At 33.6% G+C, this 20,982-nt stretch overlaps 1 protein-coding gene across 2 annotated transcripts in view; it reads right to left on the bottom strand.

The window, feature by feature from the left end:
- Nucleotides 1–20,982, bottom strand: part of COL11A1 (collagen type XI alpha 1 chain) — a 276,695-nt gene that overhangs the window by 47,581 nt on the left and 208,132 nt on the right. For both annotated transcript variants that reach the window (XM_072644156.1, XM_072644155.1), the window contains exons 47-49: nt 17,790–17,843; nt 13,731–13,784; nt 10,936–10,989 (exon numbers count right to left, since the gene is read on the bottom strand). In XM_072644156.1, coding sequence (XP_072500257.1) covers nt 10,936–10,989; nt 13,731–13,784; nt 17,790–17,843 — 162 coding nt within the window. The remainder of the gene's footprint in view (nt 1–10,935; nt 10,990–13,730; nt 13,785–17,789; nt 17,844–20,982) is intronic.

Here is a 20,982-nt window from a genome sequence, read left to right on the forward strand (position 1 = left end):
ATTGTTTTGACAGTTGAGTAGCTGTCAAAATAATCTTCCCAAAGAACGGGTCTGCCTATGCTACCCCCTTACTCAGGAAACTCTGAAGGCTCCCTAGGATGAAATAGCCACTCCACCTCTCAGTTGTAGGCATTTTGACTGGCTTTCCCCCTTGACTGGAATTCTCTCTCTCCTCTTCTCTGCCATGTGGCTTCCATCTACAATCTCATGTTCTATGAGAAACCTTTTCTGATCTCTCTTTATATTAGTGCTTCCCTCGGTTGGTTATCTTCAATTTATCATTTATGTATCTTATTTGTATGTGTTTGCTTGCATATTGTCTTCCCCATTAGATTGTAAATTTCTTGAGGGCAAGTATTGTTTTTGGCTTTCTTTGTATCCCTAGCACTTAGGTGGTGCAGTGGATAGAGCACCAGTATAGGAATTAGGAGGACCTAAGTTCAAATCTCACCTCAGATACTTGACACTCACTAACTGTGTGACCTTGGCCAAGTCCCTTAACCCCAATTGCCTCATCCTGGGTCATCTCCAGTCATCCTGATGAATGTCTGGTCACTGGATTCAGATGACTCTGGAGGAGAAGTGAGGCTGCTGACCTGCATAGCCCTCTCTCACTCCAAACAAAGTCAAGTGCAAGTCATGTCATTATTTCTCTGACGTCATGGTCTTCTTCAGCAACAAAGGATGAGCACACATCCCTGGCATTTAGTAGAATACTTGGAACATAGAAGACTCTTAACAAATGTTTATTGAGTAACTGATTGACATACAAACAGACTGTGTATCATCATCATCAGATTTAAAGCCAGAAGGCATTTCAGAGGCAATTTCAGCCAGGCCCCTCACTTTGCAGATGGGGAAGCTTAATACACAGAGAAGTAAAATGACTTGCCTCCAATCATACAGGCAGTGCCAGGGTCAGCATCTGAACCTATATTCCCTCTTAATACTGCACCACATGCCCTCTAAATATGATGCAAACAGATTTCATTGCATCCAAGCGTTTCCTATTTGTCACACTTTGCACTTGGAATTTCATGATGACTGTTTAGAATAGATTTCTAGTTTTGGATCAAGGTCAGAGTTGAATCAATAGGGCAAGCATATGCAAGGGTTACTGGTAATGAAAGTAATTATTATAGGGAAGGGCACTGAAGAGACACTGTAATTATTTCTTTTAAAAAATAGTTCTTGACATGTTCGGAGATTGTTTTAAAAAATATAAATTGACTTAATGAAGCACAGGTAGACCATGAATATTAATCACAGAACATTTCTAAAGATAAGAGTTGCTTAGTCATGCTATTCACACTTCAAAGGATGAGACAAGCTTTCAATACTTTTGATTATTTCACCATGAGGGTGGTTATTCTATGGAACCAAATGACAGAATTAGAATGTCTTGTTTTTACTTTTTGAAGTAAAAAGAAATGACATGAAATTGGATAAATAATAGTGGGTAGAGGACCTCCCTCTTTTGCTAATGCTCAAAACTAGCAGCTAATCCTTTATGTTTCTCCTAGATCTATCATGATGCTCCACTTCTACCCCTGTATAATAAACACAGCCAGGTTTTAAATACTTTCTTATGATTCTGATTCACTAAACATAAAGATAAGAAGGCTGTTATTTGTATATGGGATCACATACACGTAACTATTTATAGTCTACTATCTTTATATGTTAACATAATTCATTCATTAAAAAAATTTACTAGAGAAAATGTTCAAATTCAGAGGATAAATTTGAGGTAATTCTCATTTAAAAAAATATCACTTCTCTTCTCCCCAAAAGAATGAATTATAAGGTAATCATCTATGCTACAAAAGATTCACCACTTTCCAAAGTAACTCACTACAATTTCCTTTAAACACCAAATTCTCTTAATGTGCTCAAAATAGGTTTTATTTTTTTAAATTAGCAAGTTTAATGGGCAGAGCAAATGCCTGTCTTCAAAAAAACATCCTAACATAATTTCACCATTTACAGTGACAAGCTAGTTAAATGTGCAATAAAAATCTACATTTTCCCCATCAGAAACATCTCACTGGCATAGAGCTCTGCTGACATTATGAAGTGAAGAAACATATATTTTGTGTCTCTTCACTTTGAAAATGTTTTCCAGGGGCATGGCTCACTAATTCCATGTCAAAATCTTCTCTTGAAGCTTTAGAAGATAACGTTCTTATCTGCAGTACTGTAAAAGGCTTCCTGTCTGTCCAGAAATCATGTATGCTCCCTCAGTAGAATCTCTTCAAAAATCAGGGGAGATAATTTGCTCTTTTGGCTTCCATCCAGAAAATATCTTTTCTCAACATGAAGAAATTATCTTCATGTATACTCCTTCACTTATATGATGAGAGAAGACTTCCAAAAAAGTATTATGCAGATTTTCACCCACAGTGCTGATAGACCTTTCAATAACAAAAATAATGCACACTTACTCAGGAATTTAAGGCTTTAAAAGGACCTTTCTCCCAATAACTCAGGAAGGTAGTTAATACAGCCCTAAGAGGATATGGTCAGCTTATGAGCTCACTCTTTGGTTATGAGATTAAGTCTCCATTCCAGGTCAGAAAAGCAGCTGTCCATGGAGAAAGTGGTCACGGCCATGGCTACATAGTCTATCAGGCATAGACAATTCCTAATTAGATTTCAAGGACAGGGAATGATCCTGAGATGATTACCTGGCTAAGATTTAGAAAGAGTCATCCTTCGAGAAATTGTTTTAAGAACAACCAAAAGGGTGTTTCAATTAAAGGGATTGAAACTATATAAATAAGTTCCAGATGTATACATGACTTAGATATTACGGGTGACACGATAAACAAATTAAAGGAACAAAAAAGAAATGACCTTTCAGCTCAGTGGATAAAGTGAGAGTTCCTGATCAAATAAAGGATAGAAAAGATCATTGAAGATAAAATGATTACACACAGTTGGTTTTGAAAATAAAACCAACAAGGCTAAAAATATAAGAAAAGCTATTAACAAGGGGGAGGGAGTAATCTTTGCAGCAAGTTCCTCTGAAATTTGCTTTTTCTTTGAAAAAAGTATCATTTCCAAGATATATATGGAGCTATTTCAAATTTATAAAAATAAGAGTCATTCTATGTTTGATAAATAATCAAATGATATGGATAGGCCATTTTTAAAGAAAGACTTTTTGAGCAATTAATAGCCATGCCCCCCCTACAATGCCTCAAATAACTAATAATTAAAGAAATATAAATTAAAACAACTATTAAGCTTCTACCACACATCTATTGGATTGGAGCAATTGACCAAAAGAGAAAATGATCAATGTTAGAGAGGCTGTGGGAAAGGTGGCACATTAATGCACTGTTGGTGGAACTATGAATTGATCTAACCATTCTCTAAAGCAATTTGGAACTATGTCCAAAAAGTAAGGGCTATATGCCAAAGAGATTAAAGGAAGAGGAAAATGAACTATATTTACAAAAATATTTAGAGTAGTTTTTTTCTTTTAATAGCAAAAGGCTGGAAACTAATAGTGTGTCCATCAAATAGGGAATGATAGAACAGATTATAGTAGCTAAATGTAATGGAATATTACTATGTAATAAGAAATGATGAAATACAATTTCAGAGAAAAATGGGCAGATGCATGAAATAATGAAGACTGAAAAGAGCATAAGCAGGAGAACAATTTATAGGATAACAAGAATATTATAAAAAAGCAAAGAATTGTGGACTCTGGTTGACACAGTGACCATCCATAATTCTGGAGGAACAATGGCGAAACATGCTACCCACCTTCTGGCAAAGAATTAGTGTACTTAGTACATAGAATAATGTATATGTATTAAGTGTATTTAAATTTATGTATATGCATATACATATATATGTATGTATGCATGTATATATTTATGTATGTATACATGTATATGTAAACTATACATACATACATACATTTAAACACAATCAAGGCAGAAATTTGCTAGATTATACATAACTATTACAAGGGTTCTTAGTTTTCTATTTTAATAAGGGAAATAAGGTGTGAGGAAGATTAAAAATATTTTTGTCCATTAAAAAAAATTAAAAATGACTAACAAACATGTCTGGTGTTGTGCTAAAAACCTTACAGATATTATCCTACTTGATCAATCCTCACAATAACCCTGTGAAGTAGATCCTATGATTATCCCTATCTTACAGTTTAGGAAACTGAGGCTGGGAGTTTAAATGACTTGCCTAGGATAACTCTCTGAAATCAGATTTGAATTTAGAAGATGGGAGGTAGAACACAAGGGGTCAGAGCTGTGTGTCTGTGTTCTAGTGATTTGATGGAGGTGGTGAGGGGGAAGGTACATGTACATGAAGGATTTGTTCTTTATGACTAGCTATCAGCAGATTATCAGTATATGACTTGCATATATTCGCCCACAGCATTCTAATCACAGTTTAGAGATCAGAGACTTCAGAACTGGTCTACCCAACCCAAGATGTAGTAGCAACTAGGGCAACGATACATTGCATTGTAGAAGCATACATGTACGTGCCCATGTGTCCTGAGATAGAGGGAAATTCATGGATAATGTCCCTAAACCTCAAACTACTGTAGAGAAGAGAGGACATTTTGGCCTCCTAGGTGGAGTTATCAGAGGCTAGTCTTCTAGATGGACAAGAGCTATCTCCTGGGCAGTGCCAGCCTTGAGAGTTGCTTCATGGGTGACCTCGGAGTTAAAAGTTCCAGAGAGGTCAAGAGGTTGGACACTGGACCTTGCAGTTAGAAGGGGTGTTTTCTAGTGGCTTTCCACTTTTTTGTATTGTGCTCACCTATGGGAATAACTATGAAGCGGGAATACTATGCAAATTTCTGGGGAGGTAAGGAATGAAAGAGGGAAGGGTTACTTAAATTTATAATCATTAGCACTTTCTCTTTCATCACTAATGCTTTTAAGCTATCTTTAAAAAAAAAAAGGATTGTAGAGATAGATTGTGGAGTATGAGTTGATATGGAACTATTGGTAGTTGAAGACCAACAGAAATCTTGAGCAAATACATACAATAAATGCAGAGAATATTAAACTTATATAAGCAAAATCTAACTTGATCAAGACATATTTGTTTTAGTCATTGAATTATATTCTCGCTTAATAGCTTTGTCAACTGTGCTGAAGGTGATAAAATGCATTGATGCATTCACCAAGGAAACAAAACTGATTTTCAGAATTCTCTAATCAGCAGTGAATTATATTATCATTCATGCTTCCTGAAAGGAGATCTTAAGGTTAGAAATTTATATCTACCAAGTTCTCTATCCCATAAATAATGCCAGATGAAAATAGGGCAAAAGAAAAGATCCATCTAGTTTTCTGGGGTGAATAAATTTAGGAGTAATAGAACATAGTTGGAATGTAAGAGATGCACAAATCATGAACTTTGCTTGACAGAAACATTCTCAGTGGATTGAAATTTGGCAGCTTATTGTTAGATAAATTTTTTTACTAAATAAGAGCAAGGTGGAAAGGGAGTTTCCCAAAACTCTAAACATCTGGCATACACTTCATCTTCAATAGCATGACTGAAGACAAAAACATAAAGGAGCAACTAATTTACCTTTTTTTTAATGAATAAAAGAGCATTAGGGAAAAGGCAAAATGATCTAGAAGGGGCACTAAATGCTTGCAGTTTGCTTATGTGGGCAAAAGTAAATCTAGAATCATTCTTACACCCTTAATGTCAGCATTAATGTGTACAGTCACAAAGGAATTATCTAAATGGAAGAATAATTGTAGGGAGCTGCAGTCATCTATCTAAAAAAGTGATGAAATCACTTAGCACAGTGCCTGGCACAAAGAAGTGTTTAATAAATGTCCATTAATTGATTGATATTGACTGATGGTATCTGAATTTGTTTTTGCTATTCTCAATTACAGAAACTTTGATCAACTAAAAATGACATTCCACACACACTGTAACCCTTTAAAATGTATAAACTTGGGATAAAAAATGAGGTAAATTAAATTCCAAATTTAGGTATTCAGGTTCTACTAAGTGGTTTCTGAAAATTAGCCAAGATAATACTATAAGAACTAATCCTTAATGAGCAAATTATAAATAAAATTGCTTTAAAATGAAGTATATAAAGTAAATTAACAAAGAAAACCCCAGATTTTTTGTTTGATGACTATAATAAATTCCCTCAAAATACCCAAGTGATATAGCCAGTCTCTTTGTTTAATGACAATGTGTGTATGTATATATTAAAGAAATAGTTGGATTATGGATTATGTAATGGAAAAACTGCTTCCTCAAATAACATATGTACATATATATGTATGTATCTCATGTACTTACACATATATGTACACTATTCTTCTTCTTCTTCTTCAATATTTCTCATCTATAAATGAAAATGTATTAAGCACTTAATATGTGCCAGGAACTGTGATTGTAGTATTTTTTTATAAAAGATGAAGAACTATGAGCTACAAATCAGGACAATTTGATGGATCCATAACTTTGAACAGCCATACTTATGTAAAGACTCTTTACCATCAACTTTGAAGAGATCTCCCGCATACTAGTCTAGGGATCAGACTTTGGCCTTGTCTTAATTATCAATGCAATTATAAAGGTGTAGATGGCATGCTCATCAGATTTGCAGATGTTATAAGTTTGGGAGAGAATACTATCATGCTAAATGAGAGAGTGAGGATTCTAGAAGATCAAAACAGTCTAAATCATTAGGCACCAATAAAATAACATGAAATTGTATAGGAGCAAATGTAAACCATTGGTTAAAAGAAACAAGAAAAATAAACCTGCAACATTTTTTTACATTTGTTTAAAAAAATCACATCTAAAATATACTTGGGTTCAGAGTTGCTGATAGACAACTTTGAGGGATACTGGCAATAAAATGTAAAAATATGAACCATTACTACTGGTAAAATCTCTTTTAAAAAAAGTTTTCCTGAAACATCACATGTTTCTTATCATATCCAAGTACTTGTGATTAATAAATATTTATTTCAAAGACTTTCACTGCTCATATTTCTGCATACTATTGCGCTTCTCTGTGGTGGTAGAATCCATTATTAAAAGTATGTTTTATAGTTACTAAGCAACTAAAATAAAATGTTGTTCACATTTAAACACTATGCAAAACATTTTTAATTTCAGTGAATTTTTTTTTGTAACATTTCTGGGATATTTGTTGTTAAGTCTGTCATCATAGAAAGAGTATAAAACAAAGGCTTCATTTAGAATCACTGAGATCCTGGTGAATGTGCATAACTGAATTTAAAGATAAATACAGAAGATTAAAAGGACAGACCTTTGCAGCTGGTTATCTATGCCACATAAAATAAGGCAATCTGATATCTAAAATAGCCTGTTAATATGGCTATAAAGCATTGTAAAAAGGTCTTCATTAATTTGAAAAAATAGAAGTGTCCTCGTTAATTTGAAAAAGGTAGATATGTAAAATGAATAATTCATTTTGAAAAACAATTGACTTGGGTCATCTGACTTACTTGAATCATTCATCAAAATAACTGAGTGGTTTCCAAAATTACAATTAAAATTGAACAATACCAACATAGAATGGTATTAATTGAATAATGGCCAATTACAATAGACTTCCTACATAAGAGGATTGTCTCACAAGTAGGGTGCATAGAAAGCTTTTCCTTCACATTTCTGGGGGTGGTGGACAGATCTTGGGAGAAAGTTTTATTTAACAAAATATACCCTCAAAGTCAATGCTACTTAAGTGAGTAGTGGTCATTCTGTTTAACCTTCTACTCAAGAAATATTTAAGCAACATTAAATACATAAACACAAGATAAGGGTGACCAACACCTTGTCTGCTTTGAAACACTCTCTATGAAAATCCATTTATGGGCAGCATCAATTTCAAAAGTGTCTAATGCTCCTACAGAAATGGTTGCTATTAACATTTAGTCAAAAATGTAGAAACTAGATAATTACATTTATAAGATCACTGACATAAAAAAATAACCTATCTGTACAAAGGAGAAAAAAAGAGATTACATTTGTAACTTTTCTTTCAATTGTTTAAAAATATGCAAACACTGCATTGTGTGAGTGATTTATACCTATTTCAAAATTTTTATGGTTTAATTGAAATATTATATGGTGTTTTTAAAAATAAGTCAATTTTCCTAAGAAATATTTCTACATGCTGGGTTAGAAAGTTAAAATGCTCAGAGCTAACATCTAACTTGTCCAATTATTTGGAGCTCTTCTCAGTCACAGAGGCTAGTACCAACAACAGGACTCTGGGAGACAGCAAGTAAGTATGTACTTTCAGTTGCATGTAATGAGATGCTCTCAGAACTGATTGTCAGAGGCAAAAACATTACTTCAGCTCCGCCAAGGTCACAAACTTTAACACTAAGCAAACACTGAGTCTCAGTACCTAGACAGCAAGTGGATGGTTCTCTCCTTATATCACCTTAAGAGTTAGGATCTGGGGAGTTTAAAAAGTTTGCACAGGAAAATTGGTAAAATCAAATTTTAATGAGGTTCTTTTTTTTAAAAAGGGGGTCATTTAAGCAGGACCAGTTGGAATACAATGATATGAAATGATAAATATTTATTAAGTGCCTATTGTGTGCAGAATGCCAGGTACTACAAAGATAAAAGTTTATTTAAGTGATAGTTCCCATCTTCAAGGAAATTACAGTATAGGAAGGGCACAAGACACCCACACAGAGAGTCCTAATATACAATATCACATGAAAAAATGTGTTAGAGAGATATAACACAAAGTGCTATGTTGGAGTTTGAGGAATAGTGAAACTTTCTAATTCACCGATCCTTCCCCTTCCCCCCCAAATCAGTGTGTTTGTCCTTTGCTGCTGAAGAAGACCATGCCATCAGAGAAATGATGACATGACTTGCACTAGACTTTGTTTTGAGTGAGGGAGGGCTGTGCAGGTCACCAGCCTCACTTCTCCTCCAGAGTCATCTGAATCCAGTGACCTGATATTCATCAGGATGACTGGAGATGATCTAGGATGAGGCAGTTGGGGTTAAGTGTCTTGCCCAAGGTCACACAGCTAGTGAGAGTCAAGTGTCTGAGGTGAGATCTGAACTCAGGTCCTCCTGACTCCTGCACTGATGCTCTATCTACTGCACCATCTAGCTTCACCTTCCCCAAATCAGTGAAGACTTCATAAAGGAGATGGTATTTGAGTTAGGCTATAAAGAATGGAAAGGGATTTGATATTTGAAAGGAACGGGATGTTTCAGACACAAGCAATGAGTGAACAATGGCAGGTAAGAATGAAAACACAAAGTACTTGTGTTTAAAGAGTTATTCATTTTGGTTGAAATGGAGAAAACATGGACAGAATAATAAGAGAAAAGGCTGGGAAAGCAGGGCCTTGATGGTCACATAAAGAAGTTGGAATTTTACTTATGAGGCATCAGGGGGCATCAGTAAAGATATGCCAGCAAAGGAGTGATATGACCAGATCTAGAGAATTGGAAGACGACTTAGGTAGTGATCTGAAAGATGAATTGAAGGCTGTTGAGAATGGAGGTGAACAGTTATTAGCAGAGGATTGCAATGGGGAGAGTACTAGAGGATTCAAAGGAGCATATGTTATAGCAGTGGCAGTGGAAATGAATGGGAAGAAATTGAGAATGGTGAGAGATGTTTTGGTTGGTGTTTTATGCTATTCCATCTAATTTCAAATTATATCACATTTTATTGTTTACAATTATGATAACAATAGACCTCTAGATATTGCTTTAAGGTTAGTAAAGCACTTTGTCTTTATTGTCCAAATGCAGATATGTAAAGTAAGCATTGCAGGAATTATCATCTTTTTAGAGAGGAGGAAACAGAAAGATTAAGTGATTTGTTCAGGATCACAGCTTGTATCCATATTAGGGTTTGAAACCCAATATTCTTGATTTCAAGTCCACCACTCGACTTTTTACATTCTGCCTTTCACTAAGATAGTTTATTCTCACACATTCATTTTGTTGATAGGTATAAACAGATAATCATAGACATATGTAGATGAATCCTATTTTAAAATCTTGGTAAACAACATTATTACTTGGTACTCCAATGTAATATCATCATCTAATGGAATATAGTACCTTATATTCTGTGTGCAAATTTATCCGTCTGTATTGGAGGCCATTACAGTAGATTAAACCCTATTTCTTAAGATACAAAGTCCACCACTGGTCATTCTATCTATCTGTAAAACCCTTAAACTTACGGCACATTTCCCAACGATTTACCCAAAGTAACACTAAATAAAGCACTAAAATAGAAAATGTGGTGTTGCTGTTGTGGGTTTGGTTTTTTGGTGGGTTTATAGGATAGATTTGAACCATGAGGCACATTGATGAAATGTATTTGGTGTCAGGATTCACATTTGTGATAATTTCCTTGCTTTTTGTGTTTTAATTGAACATTATACTAATTCTGGCTGTACTATTTGATGTCTAGATAACCGTTTTTAGAATGGTTTTTGTTTTTCCTCCCAGTGGTCATTATTTAAAAAGCTTAAGCTACCTGTTTAATAACTACATACTCTTAAGACAAGTAATAGTTATTCTTTATATTCCAAGTATTTCAAAATGTGACAACTTTTAGCTATTACAATATCCCCATGAACTATATATTCTCTTGGGCATCTTGGTATATGCCATTTGCATGTATTTGCAAATTGCATGTATACAATATGCATGTATTTAATATATACACAATATACATATTATACGCATACACATACACGCATATATGAATATACATGAATACGTATGTTTCATTATAGCTGACAGATATCAAGGGCTACACTCTTTCCATCATGTTAATATATTTTTTTAAAGCTATGTATTTTTTTCTCCATTCAAATCATCTATTCTCTTCAAAGTCAACTTTCTCAGTTCTGATTTTAGTAATTTCCTTACCTTTTCACCAACACCACCAACTGAGCCAACTGATCCTGAGGGACCTTGTGGACCCTGCAATTCAGAAAATATAAATTAATGAGACATATCAATAAATAGAAAAAGGAAGTTAAATTTTGGTTATATAATGTGCATCTAGCTATTTGTATTAATTGTTGATTGGCAGATAAACAGATTTGCAAGTGGAAATGTGGGTGGTATTCAGGCATACGTTGCATAAGCTCTCCCTAACTGATGTAACTTTGCTTGTATATACAATTAATCCTCAATATTCACCATTTAACTTTTGTGACTTCAAGTATTCATATGATTTTTTTGAAAATCTTATTTTCACTTTTACGTTGGCATCTATGCACCTTCATGGATATGCTCAACAGAGAAAAAAATGAGAGGTGCAATGCATACAAGGGTGTGTAATATCTGATACCCCAAGAGTTGCTTCACTTGTTTTTTCACCATACCACTGTAGGTAAAGAATTTTCCCTTTGTTGCATATTTTCATTGCTTGCCTTTTCCACTCAAGTTATATATTGCAATTATGACCTCAAAGGGTAATGCAACTCCTTTAGGCTTTAAGGTGATTTTCAGACCTCACCAGTCTTGCAACCTTCCAAAAGTAATAATTAAAGTACTATCAAGCTCTCCCTTGGCTTTTAGAGGCAGCTAATATAGCAAAATTTATAGAAGCATAGCATATAGCACAATGCCCTCACATTGCCATCTGACATAGTACAGGGTAAGATTCAGGTTAAAAAAAATTAGTTTTAAGAATCGTATTTGCTGTATAGTATTCATGGTACTGTAGATTTCATGTGTTAGGAAAGGTGAATATTGTTTGAAAATTTTTAAAATTGAGATCTTAGTACAAAAGGTCATAAAATTCTTGAGAATTACTAGTGAGAAAAATGTTTTCCATGTTACCAATTTTATTTGTGTATTGCATTTTATGGGTTATTTCATAGTTACTAACAAGAAAAATATTATCAGAATGAATGTTTTGTTATAAAGAACTACATGAAGAAAAGTGTATTTTCAATAATCTCTAGTGAAATATTACAGCTTTTAGTGGTTGTGGGAACTTAACTCCCAATTTCCCACCAGTTCAATGGCTGACATTCACATTTTTGACTTTTGCAGTGTTCTCTAGGAACATCATCCATGCAAAAATTGAGAACTGATTATAAGTTACAAATAGATTCTACTGCAACCATGCTTGACTCTTTTCCATTTACAATAGTTATGACAGTGGTATAGATTTAAAGCGAGAAAGGATCTTAGAGGTCATGAAGTCCATTTTCTTTATAGATGGGGAACTTGAGGCCCAGAAAATTTGGTCACTCGACCAGTGTCACACAGCTAGTAAGTGTCTAAGGGATATTCAAATCTATGTATTTCTGGCTACAAGTCCAGCCTTCTAACAAAGACACCACGATAACTATCCTCTATAAACTAGTTTTATCTAACATCATGTTTCCAATTAAGAATTTTAGGAAATGATTCCTTTATAGTACTTTGAAATTTACAAAGTATTGTGCCCATATTATTTCCTTTTCTATTCACATAAATCTTATCAGTCAGTCAATCAATAAATAAGCACTGTGCTAAGAGCAAGACAGCAGGTCTTTATGTTTTGCATTTTATAAATTAAGAAACTGAGACTCAGAAGTTCATTGACTTGCCCATTCAAGTGTTAATTATTAGGGATAGAACTTGGATACAGTTCTTTAATTTCAAGTCAAACACTTTAGATACTCTGCCATCATTTTTCTAGTTAAGTTTTATATGACTTCACTGAAGAATATCTTAACTAATGTTTTAATCACATTGCTTTAGGTCAATGAAATTCTCAAGAGTTGTCTGAGTATTTCAGTACTTGGAATGATGCATGTGGTTCTGAACTGCCATATTAGAAGAAAGTCTGAAGAGTTGAAGAAGGTCCACTGGAGGCCAACTGCTAAGGTTATTCAGGGGCTTCAACTAAGAACAGTTGAACAGACTGGAATTCTGCATGATGGAACCATGAAGACTGATAATTTCAAAGTTTGTTAACTCACAGGGGATTTGGGTAGGCTGAACTTGGCATTATTCCACAAATTCAAGAATAGTAGAACTATCGAGAGATAAACCTTGAAGCTTCAAGGAGGCAGTTTTAGGACAAGTAAAAGAAAATAGTTTTTCAAAGATGAAAGCAGAAATTTTACTCATTGCTATAAAATGCCTTAATAAGCTAAAAGAATATTTTAAAAGGGTTAGAGTGTCATATATTCCAAACCCATAAACATTATTAAGAGGATATTAGGGATATTTATAACATGTTTCTTCCTTTTTGAGGCAGATATCCCAGGGGACAACCACATAATGCTCCTTGTTGAAAATGGTGGAGTATCATTAGTTTAAACTATTGGTCAAAACCAGTCTGATACAATATGGCCCAAATTTATTAGATTAGTTCTTATAAGCTAAAAAAAAAAATTCTCTCTTTCTTTCTCTCTCTCTGTCTGTGTCTCAATGTGTGTGTGTGTGTTTGTGTGTGTATATTTACTATTCATCTTATGTATTTGTACTTGAGATGCTACCAGCCGGATTACCATGAGTAATTCTTTTTTGGACCTTAGCGTTATCATCTATAAAATGTATGAACTTTACTACATGATCATGACTAATTTCCCTTCTAAATTACAAATCTTGAGTACCTTATTAAATACTTGTTACCCAAAAAGAATTAGAAACTACCTTATTAATAATGGAAACATTTGTGAATTAAAAATAAATTGAAAAAATAAAATATTTCTTACGTCAGCACCATTGGGACCTTGAGGACCTCTTGGACCTGGAGGACCAGGTGGACCCTATAACAGGGAGATATTAAAACAATGACAACAGTACAAGATTACATTACATTTACATTAAAGTTGTATTTCATGGATAACAATATTAAAAAAGCAAAAACAACTAATCAATCAATCAATAAACATCTGTTAAATGCTGGGAGAATACACACACACACACACACACACACACACACACACACACACACACACACAAAGGGAAAAAATCCCACAAAAATAGTCCCTGCCTTCAAGGATCTTATAATCTAGTGGGGAGATCACAAGTAAATAAAGAAGTACATAAAAGAGACATACAGAGTGTAAGCAAAATAACCATAGAGGGGAAGATTCAAGTGAATTATGGATCAGATAAAGCCTCCTGGCAAAGGTGGAATTTGAGTTGACTTGAAAGAAGACACTTAAGAAGTAGAGGTAAAGAGGGTGAGCATTCCAGGTATGAGGGACAATTCAAATGCACAGAGATAGGAAATAGAATGTGAGAAATGTAAGGGTAAGCATCCACTGATTTTTGCACCCACTTAAATGTAATTACCTTTGTTAAGTAAAGAGCCATCAATCAATCAGAACCCACAGGGCCATACAGGTCCTTAAAATTTGGAATTGTATTACAATGGAATTTGTGTTACAATTGGAAAGTGTATCAGAACTAGATAGAGTGTCTAAGAGTCTAGAAATGGAGAGGAAAGAATGAGGTCATATAGAGAGAGGTAAGTCAAGAAGCAGCAGGTCTAAATCAACTACTGACAGGAAGAAGAAATGGTAGGATTGAGCTTACTGCTCTAAAAGATTTTAAGCTAAAACATTTATGTATGGAGGGTTCAGATGACAGGTCAAAACAAATTAGTGAATGAACGTTATAGATATTTATAACATATCCCTCTCCTTTAGAAGATTATGTCATTGGGACAATCATACAATGTCCCTTGGTGCCACTGGTGCTGAACTATTCTGGATTGACTATTATGGCCAAGATATTTTATTGGCTAAAGCATATATTTAAGAATGGTTGCAAAGAAAGGAAATATAGAGTGGGACCATTGGTTCTACAGGCACATCAGAGAAGAAGCATCAGGCTAACATCACCCATATACCAATTTATTCAAAGACTGAAAATAGCTTGCTGTTTCTGCAACTTCTGGTGCCCATTTATTTATAGACACTATCTGTGTTATATTACTATTTTGGTGTTTTATTACCCAAATGTTTCCAGTAACTGAATGGTAGCTTAACCACAAAAGCCAGGGGTTAAGTAGGAAAAAAAATAAATTTAATCAGGGAACCCCACATCTGTCTTAATGTTAGGAAGTTTCTTTCCTGGGGACATAGAGCAATTGTGATTAAACTCATAAATGTTCCTCTAAAATAAATCCCCTAAAGCAGCTGAGAAGGGAATGGACCTTAGGGGATGTTATATTTCTCTTAGGTTTAAAACAAGCTTATTATTGTAATGGAATATTACAGAAGTAAAGTTTAAGAAGTGTGAAAATATAAGAAGAGTTAAGATTGTGAAGAGCATTAAATGCCAGATAGAAGGCTTCTTTTTTTATCCTGCAGATAACAGGGGGGCACTAAATTTTATTGATCAGAGGGTTAACATGATTAGATATCATGTTTTAGGACAATCATTTTGGCAATTCTGTGGATGATGAATTATGGTGGGAATAAGATGGAAACCAATTAAAGCTGATCATAAAAATACAGTTGAGAAATGATGAGACCTGGAATTAGAATTGAGGCTATGTGAGTTGAGTGTGTAAGGTATAGTGCAGAATAGCAAGGAATGACAAGATTTGGCAACTCATTGAATATAGGTTGCATCTAAGAGAGTAAGCTGAACGTCATATCTAAGTTATGAGCCTGAGTGAGTAGGAAGATGTAATCATAACTTGGTAGTTTACTTGATAGTAATATCAAACTTCAGAAGAAGCAAGGGTTTGGTAATGAAAATAATGAGTTCTGTTTTAAATATGTTGAATTTAAGTTGTCTTTTGGGTACCCCACTGGAGATGTGGAACAGAGCTCAGGAGACAGACTAGTGATGGATATATAGTTCTGGGAATCATCTGCAAAAGGATGAAAACCTAACCTGCGGAGGCTAATAAAACCAGGTTGTTGTTTTTTTCCCTTTGCGACTAATCTTATATTCTAGGAGGAAAAAATATGCTACTCAGATGGCAAACAGGAAGTTTCAGTACTACAGGAAAAGGGGATGTGATAGGGAAAGGACAAAGACAAATCCTTCTCTTCTCTAATGCAGCATTCTCCTAGTAAGCTTTGATCTTTAGTCCCAAATCACCAACTTCTGGTATTTACGTGTGAATCGACTTCTTCGAACAAGGGAATGAGAAAGAACATAGGACAATGAACAATGTCATATGGTATTCCTTGTATTGCCCAGATACGTGAAAAGCCTGACGTGATATAGAGGAGTTGATTAACTTCTTAATTTCTGTTATATGCTATAAATATTTTGTTCCCTACTTAACATTTAAGAGTTAAACTATAATTAGATGAAACTGTTATTTCTATATTTGCTCTGATAAATGTCAAAGATTTTGCAAACAATATAGCCACAATCCTTTATGAGTGAATGAATGAGCTGTTACCACAACCATTGCTCCTGGAACTAGTAAAGGTAGAAAATTATTCTGATCACACTGTATCTCTGGAATGAAGAGGTTCAAAATATATTTTTTAAAAAGTAATTTCTTTCAATTATATGTGGTTGTGGCCTATAAACTATCTTTTCGTCTGTTGAAAGGATTTGGAGTACTTTTGTTTTGAGATCTAGTCCAAATACTGAGATCTGTCAAACAAAAAATAAGGAATACTTAAAAAGAGGAGTAGGAAATAGGAATATATATTTTGGTTAGTTCTTTAATAACACCGTTTTTTTAAGTTATTTTCTAGACCCTAAAACAATGGTTAAAGAAGAATGCTTCAATGCAATCAGCAGAGAAAATGTATCCCAAAAAGTAATTTGATACCCTTCTGTTATTACTAATAAGCTATGTTGAATCAGTCATCCATCAACTTCAGTCAACAATACTAAGGATTTATTATAGGCTGGGTATGGGGTTTTGGTTTTATTAAGGCATTCAAGACATAGCTCCAGTTCTTGATGAGGTTATGATCTTTTTGAGACATAGGAGAAACACAAAGGACTAAATACTGACCCAAGTATATGAGAAGGGAAAACTAATTAGCACATTTTTTAGCTAAATTTTTGTTTAACCTTTAATTCTCATGACTAATCATACACTTAAATAGTGGGTTTTCAAGTTGAGTAGAACATATAATAAATGGAAATAGTTAGGTATTTCTTGATTCAATGTGAATTTCATAATTCTTACATTTTATAAGTGCTAAAACTCAAATAAAGGCAGAATCCCTTAGTTAAATAAACACTTACTTGGAGAAAGAGAAGAATAAACATCCACATGGAATATAAATATATTAACTATCCTTCCCTTGATGTGGATATTAGCTTATTGCTTTCTTTTCCTCCCTATACCCCTAGATGAAAAGCCTAAGATAATATTAGCTGCTATTGGGCTCACCATTGTTATTTTGGTTTGGATCTGAGGTATCTTTGTGGAAAAGAGCTTTCAATAATTGTGAAAACTCACTGTTTCAATACATATCAGCAACCAGGAAGTGACTTGCCAAGGGACAAACAGTCTAGATCTGTTAAGGACAAGACTAGCATTTAGAGCTTCTTGAGTGGAGGAGGTCAGAATTCTAGCCACTACAACATGTTGTTTCTGTTGTTATTATGCAAGATATAATGACAGAACTATATAAGAATGCAGAAAACTAACAGCAATTGTATAAATACACATACATGTGTGTGGGTATTTTTTTTGTGATTAGAGAGAATAGGAGAGAATAATAAGACCTGGGCTGATGAAAAAGGTTCATAACTTTGTAACTTCATTATATTTCTATTGTTTATAAGAATAGGTATTTGTGTATTTTTTAAAAATTCACAACTGAACAACTTACCATTGGACCAACGTCACCATTTTCACCTTTTTCACCGGGGGGACCAGGTAGGCCCTAATGAAACACAATAGAAAAAGAAAGTCACTTTTTTTTTCTTGACTAAGCACATATTTCTCTTAGACAAAGTCTATCTGTTTTTGGCAAACACAACTGTAAATGATAATTTGTACAGGAGATTTCAGAAGTTGGAAATAATCATTTTGGTGAATTTTTATAACTTGCTTTGTTCTATAGGAAAACTTTCCATAGTTTTCTGATTTCAAAGGACTTTCATATATACTATCCCATTTAACCTTCATAAAAACCTTGCGAGGGAAATAGAATAGATATTGTTGCGCCTTTTTTCCAGACGACTAAAATTATGGGCAAAGACATTAAGTGACTTGACTAAGGAAAGTAAGTCAAGAACCTATAATTTCGTGACCTGGGAATTCCTTCACACCAAGTAGTTATGTTAGCTAGGAGTACTGGGAAAGGACATCAGAAGCTATACAATCTAAATTCACCGGTTTTCAGTTGAGGAAAGTAAAGTTAGGCAGGTAAAGTGTCCTGCTGACGATCTTACACATAGAAGTAAAAGGTTATTTTGAATGTAGAACCAGTTCTCTTTCCACTGTACAAAGTGACTTATTGTCTTGGAGAGTTGTGTGAGGTTAGTTCAGGTTAAAAGTATTGTCCTTGGTAATAAAACTGGTAAAGGTTAAAGGAAAGCTGGGTACCTGGGTCTTTCTGATTCCAACTCTAAACCCTACATTGTATCACATAACTAATAAGTAGCAGAGGCAAATCTCACATCCAATTCTACAAGTGAAGATTTATTCATTATACCCAAAGGGAAATAAATGTGTTAGATTCTATTGTTTGTATTTTGTGACAAGACAAAGCATACAAATTCACTTACAAAGATAATAGTTTTCTTGATTATACTTTCCTATAGCTATCTTGAAGACTCATAATGCTAGAAGAGTCCTCTGTTTCTATAAGATTTTCAGTTTCTCAGACCTACTTCAATCTCATTGTTACTAAATGGTTTTTTTTGACTGACTATTCAGATGTATGAGATCAGTTCTTATAAATTCAATATCTGGTTAGCCAACTGAACTTTTGTAAAGTCAATGATGAGTTAAAGAATCACTAAACATCATGATTTACAATCTAATTTTGCGTCTAATTTTATTCATAAGCTTGAAAATGCATACTTTATATTCTTCAAGAATCATCTAATCTTTCATTTTCACTTACCTTACTGACATGGCTGATTTTGTTTTTCCATTTCTTTGTAGGTCTATTAAGGTATTATTTGCTACTCATATCTTATCTGTCGGAATTGTTTATGTCTACAATCAAACTCTTGCATAATGATATTCTAATACTATGTGAGAAAACTTATAAAATGGTTCCAATTCTTTTTTATCATGTAAATTTTATTGAGCACCCTATTAAATATGAACCTATAAAATGTTAACTTGTGAAGAGGATAATTTGGCTTCTAAATAACTTAAAAGGTCATTTTTATCAATGTGTGGAATTATTTTTTAAAAATCTTGCTTCATGATTTCTAATTTAAACTAGAAAAAATAGCATTAAAATAAATGAATATAACTTTTTTTAGAAAAGAAACTTTAGTGATGTGAATAAATTGATACATTATGAGAAAAATTAATTTTAAGGCATTTTTTAAATTTGTATTTCTGAAATACGAACTGATCATGACTAGGGAAAATGAAATGTCACTGCCATGTAAACAATCATCACTACTTAGCGACAGCTACTAAAAGTGCAAGTAGAGTGCCCAGGAGGCAACAACTAGTGTCTACAATGGCAGAGAGGGGAGCACAAAATTAATATTTTCATCATCATAAATGACAGCAAGCATCATATGAGTCAAAAAGCGCGTTTCTATGTCAAAATCTCATTTAAATTTCATTTCTCTTGGTCACATATTATAAAGCTGATATGTTATTATTCCTGAATTGAAGGGTATCCAATATGAAACTATATTCTTTCTGTATTCTAAAACAAAATCCTATTCTATGATCACTTCTCACTTTGAACACACTATATGTGTGGGTCTGTCTGTGCATCTGCATGTGAGTGCGTGTGTTAGAATGAATCTAATCAGAAATGCCCTTCAGAAAGACTTAGATATTCATTCCTGCTTTTTTTAAAATTAACGTTGAATTACATTCGAGTTGGAATAGACAAAATGGCCTCATGATGAAGATTAATAGAGACATCATGAGTAAAATTATCTTGTTGCAATAAACTAAATGTGCTAAATTGTACTCTTGTGTTAATCAGCTTTCTATGGGATTCAACTTGCTCCTAGTGGATAATTTATGCATTGAGAGAATCTGGTTTAATATCTAGTCATTTGAAATCATTTGTCATGGAACTTGATAATCAAAAATAAGATGAATTTAACCTCAAAATTCTCATCATATATTTTCATTTTTATGCACAAGTCTACCAAACATTCATTGAAAGAATCACACCGTGGATTCGAATTTAACATGTATGTTGAATATTGATGATTATTTATACTTATTAGAATTACTATTACATATTTTACCATGAAGACTCAATTAGAGAATGCAAATGGGATTGTGAGCATCTTAATTTTATTAGAATCTTTAAATTTTATGATTTAATGTGTGATACTGGAAGGAAAATATCATCTTAAAAATGAATTTGTTTCTTGAATTAACTGCACTCTTTTGTGGAAATTATTGTTTGCCATGCGGAAATGAAGACAATGAACATTATTGCAAATGTAAGCTAAATGCTAGTATTTTTCATTGTGATCACTTATTACCAAACTGACAGAAGTATCTAATACATCCAGTAATAATTTACAAAATTAATTTTACAGCAGAAATATGATAAAGTATATAATATCCCCACTTCTTTTTCTAAAAAAAGTTGCTAATTTTTAAGTGTGCTTTCCAATATCTTTTGCATATCATAGTTCTTGTGATTGCCTATTTATTACCTAATTTGAATAAGAAAAGAAAATATAAATGATGAAAAATAATGTTTTCTATTTTATATTTGCCAGTATTCTAAAGGCTAATAGCTTGACATCAAACCTAAAATCCTAAATGATATAACGTTTGCTGAAAGGCATCCATTCATTATATTATGTATGTGCTTATTTATATGTTTCACATAACTACCGGGCTAAGATACATAC

The sequence above is a fragment of the Notamacropus eugenii genome, chromosome 2 (genome assembly GCF_028372415.1).
Source record: "Notamacropus eugenii isolate mMacEug1 chromosome 2, mMacEug1.pri_v2, whole genome shotgun sequence".
Taxonomy (NCBI): domain Eukaryota; kingdom Metazoa; phylum Chordata; class Mammalia; order Diprotodontia; family Macropodidae; genus Notamacropus; species Notamacropus eugenii.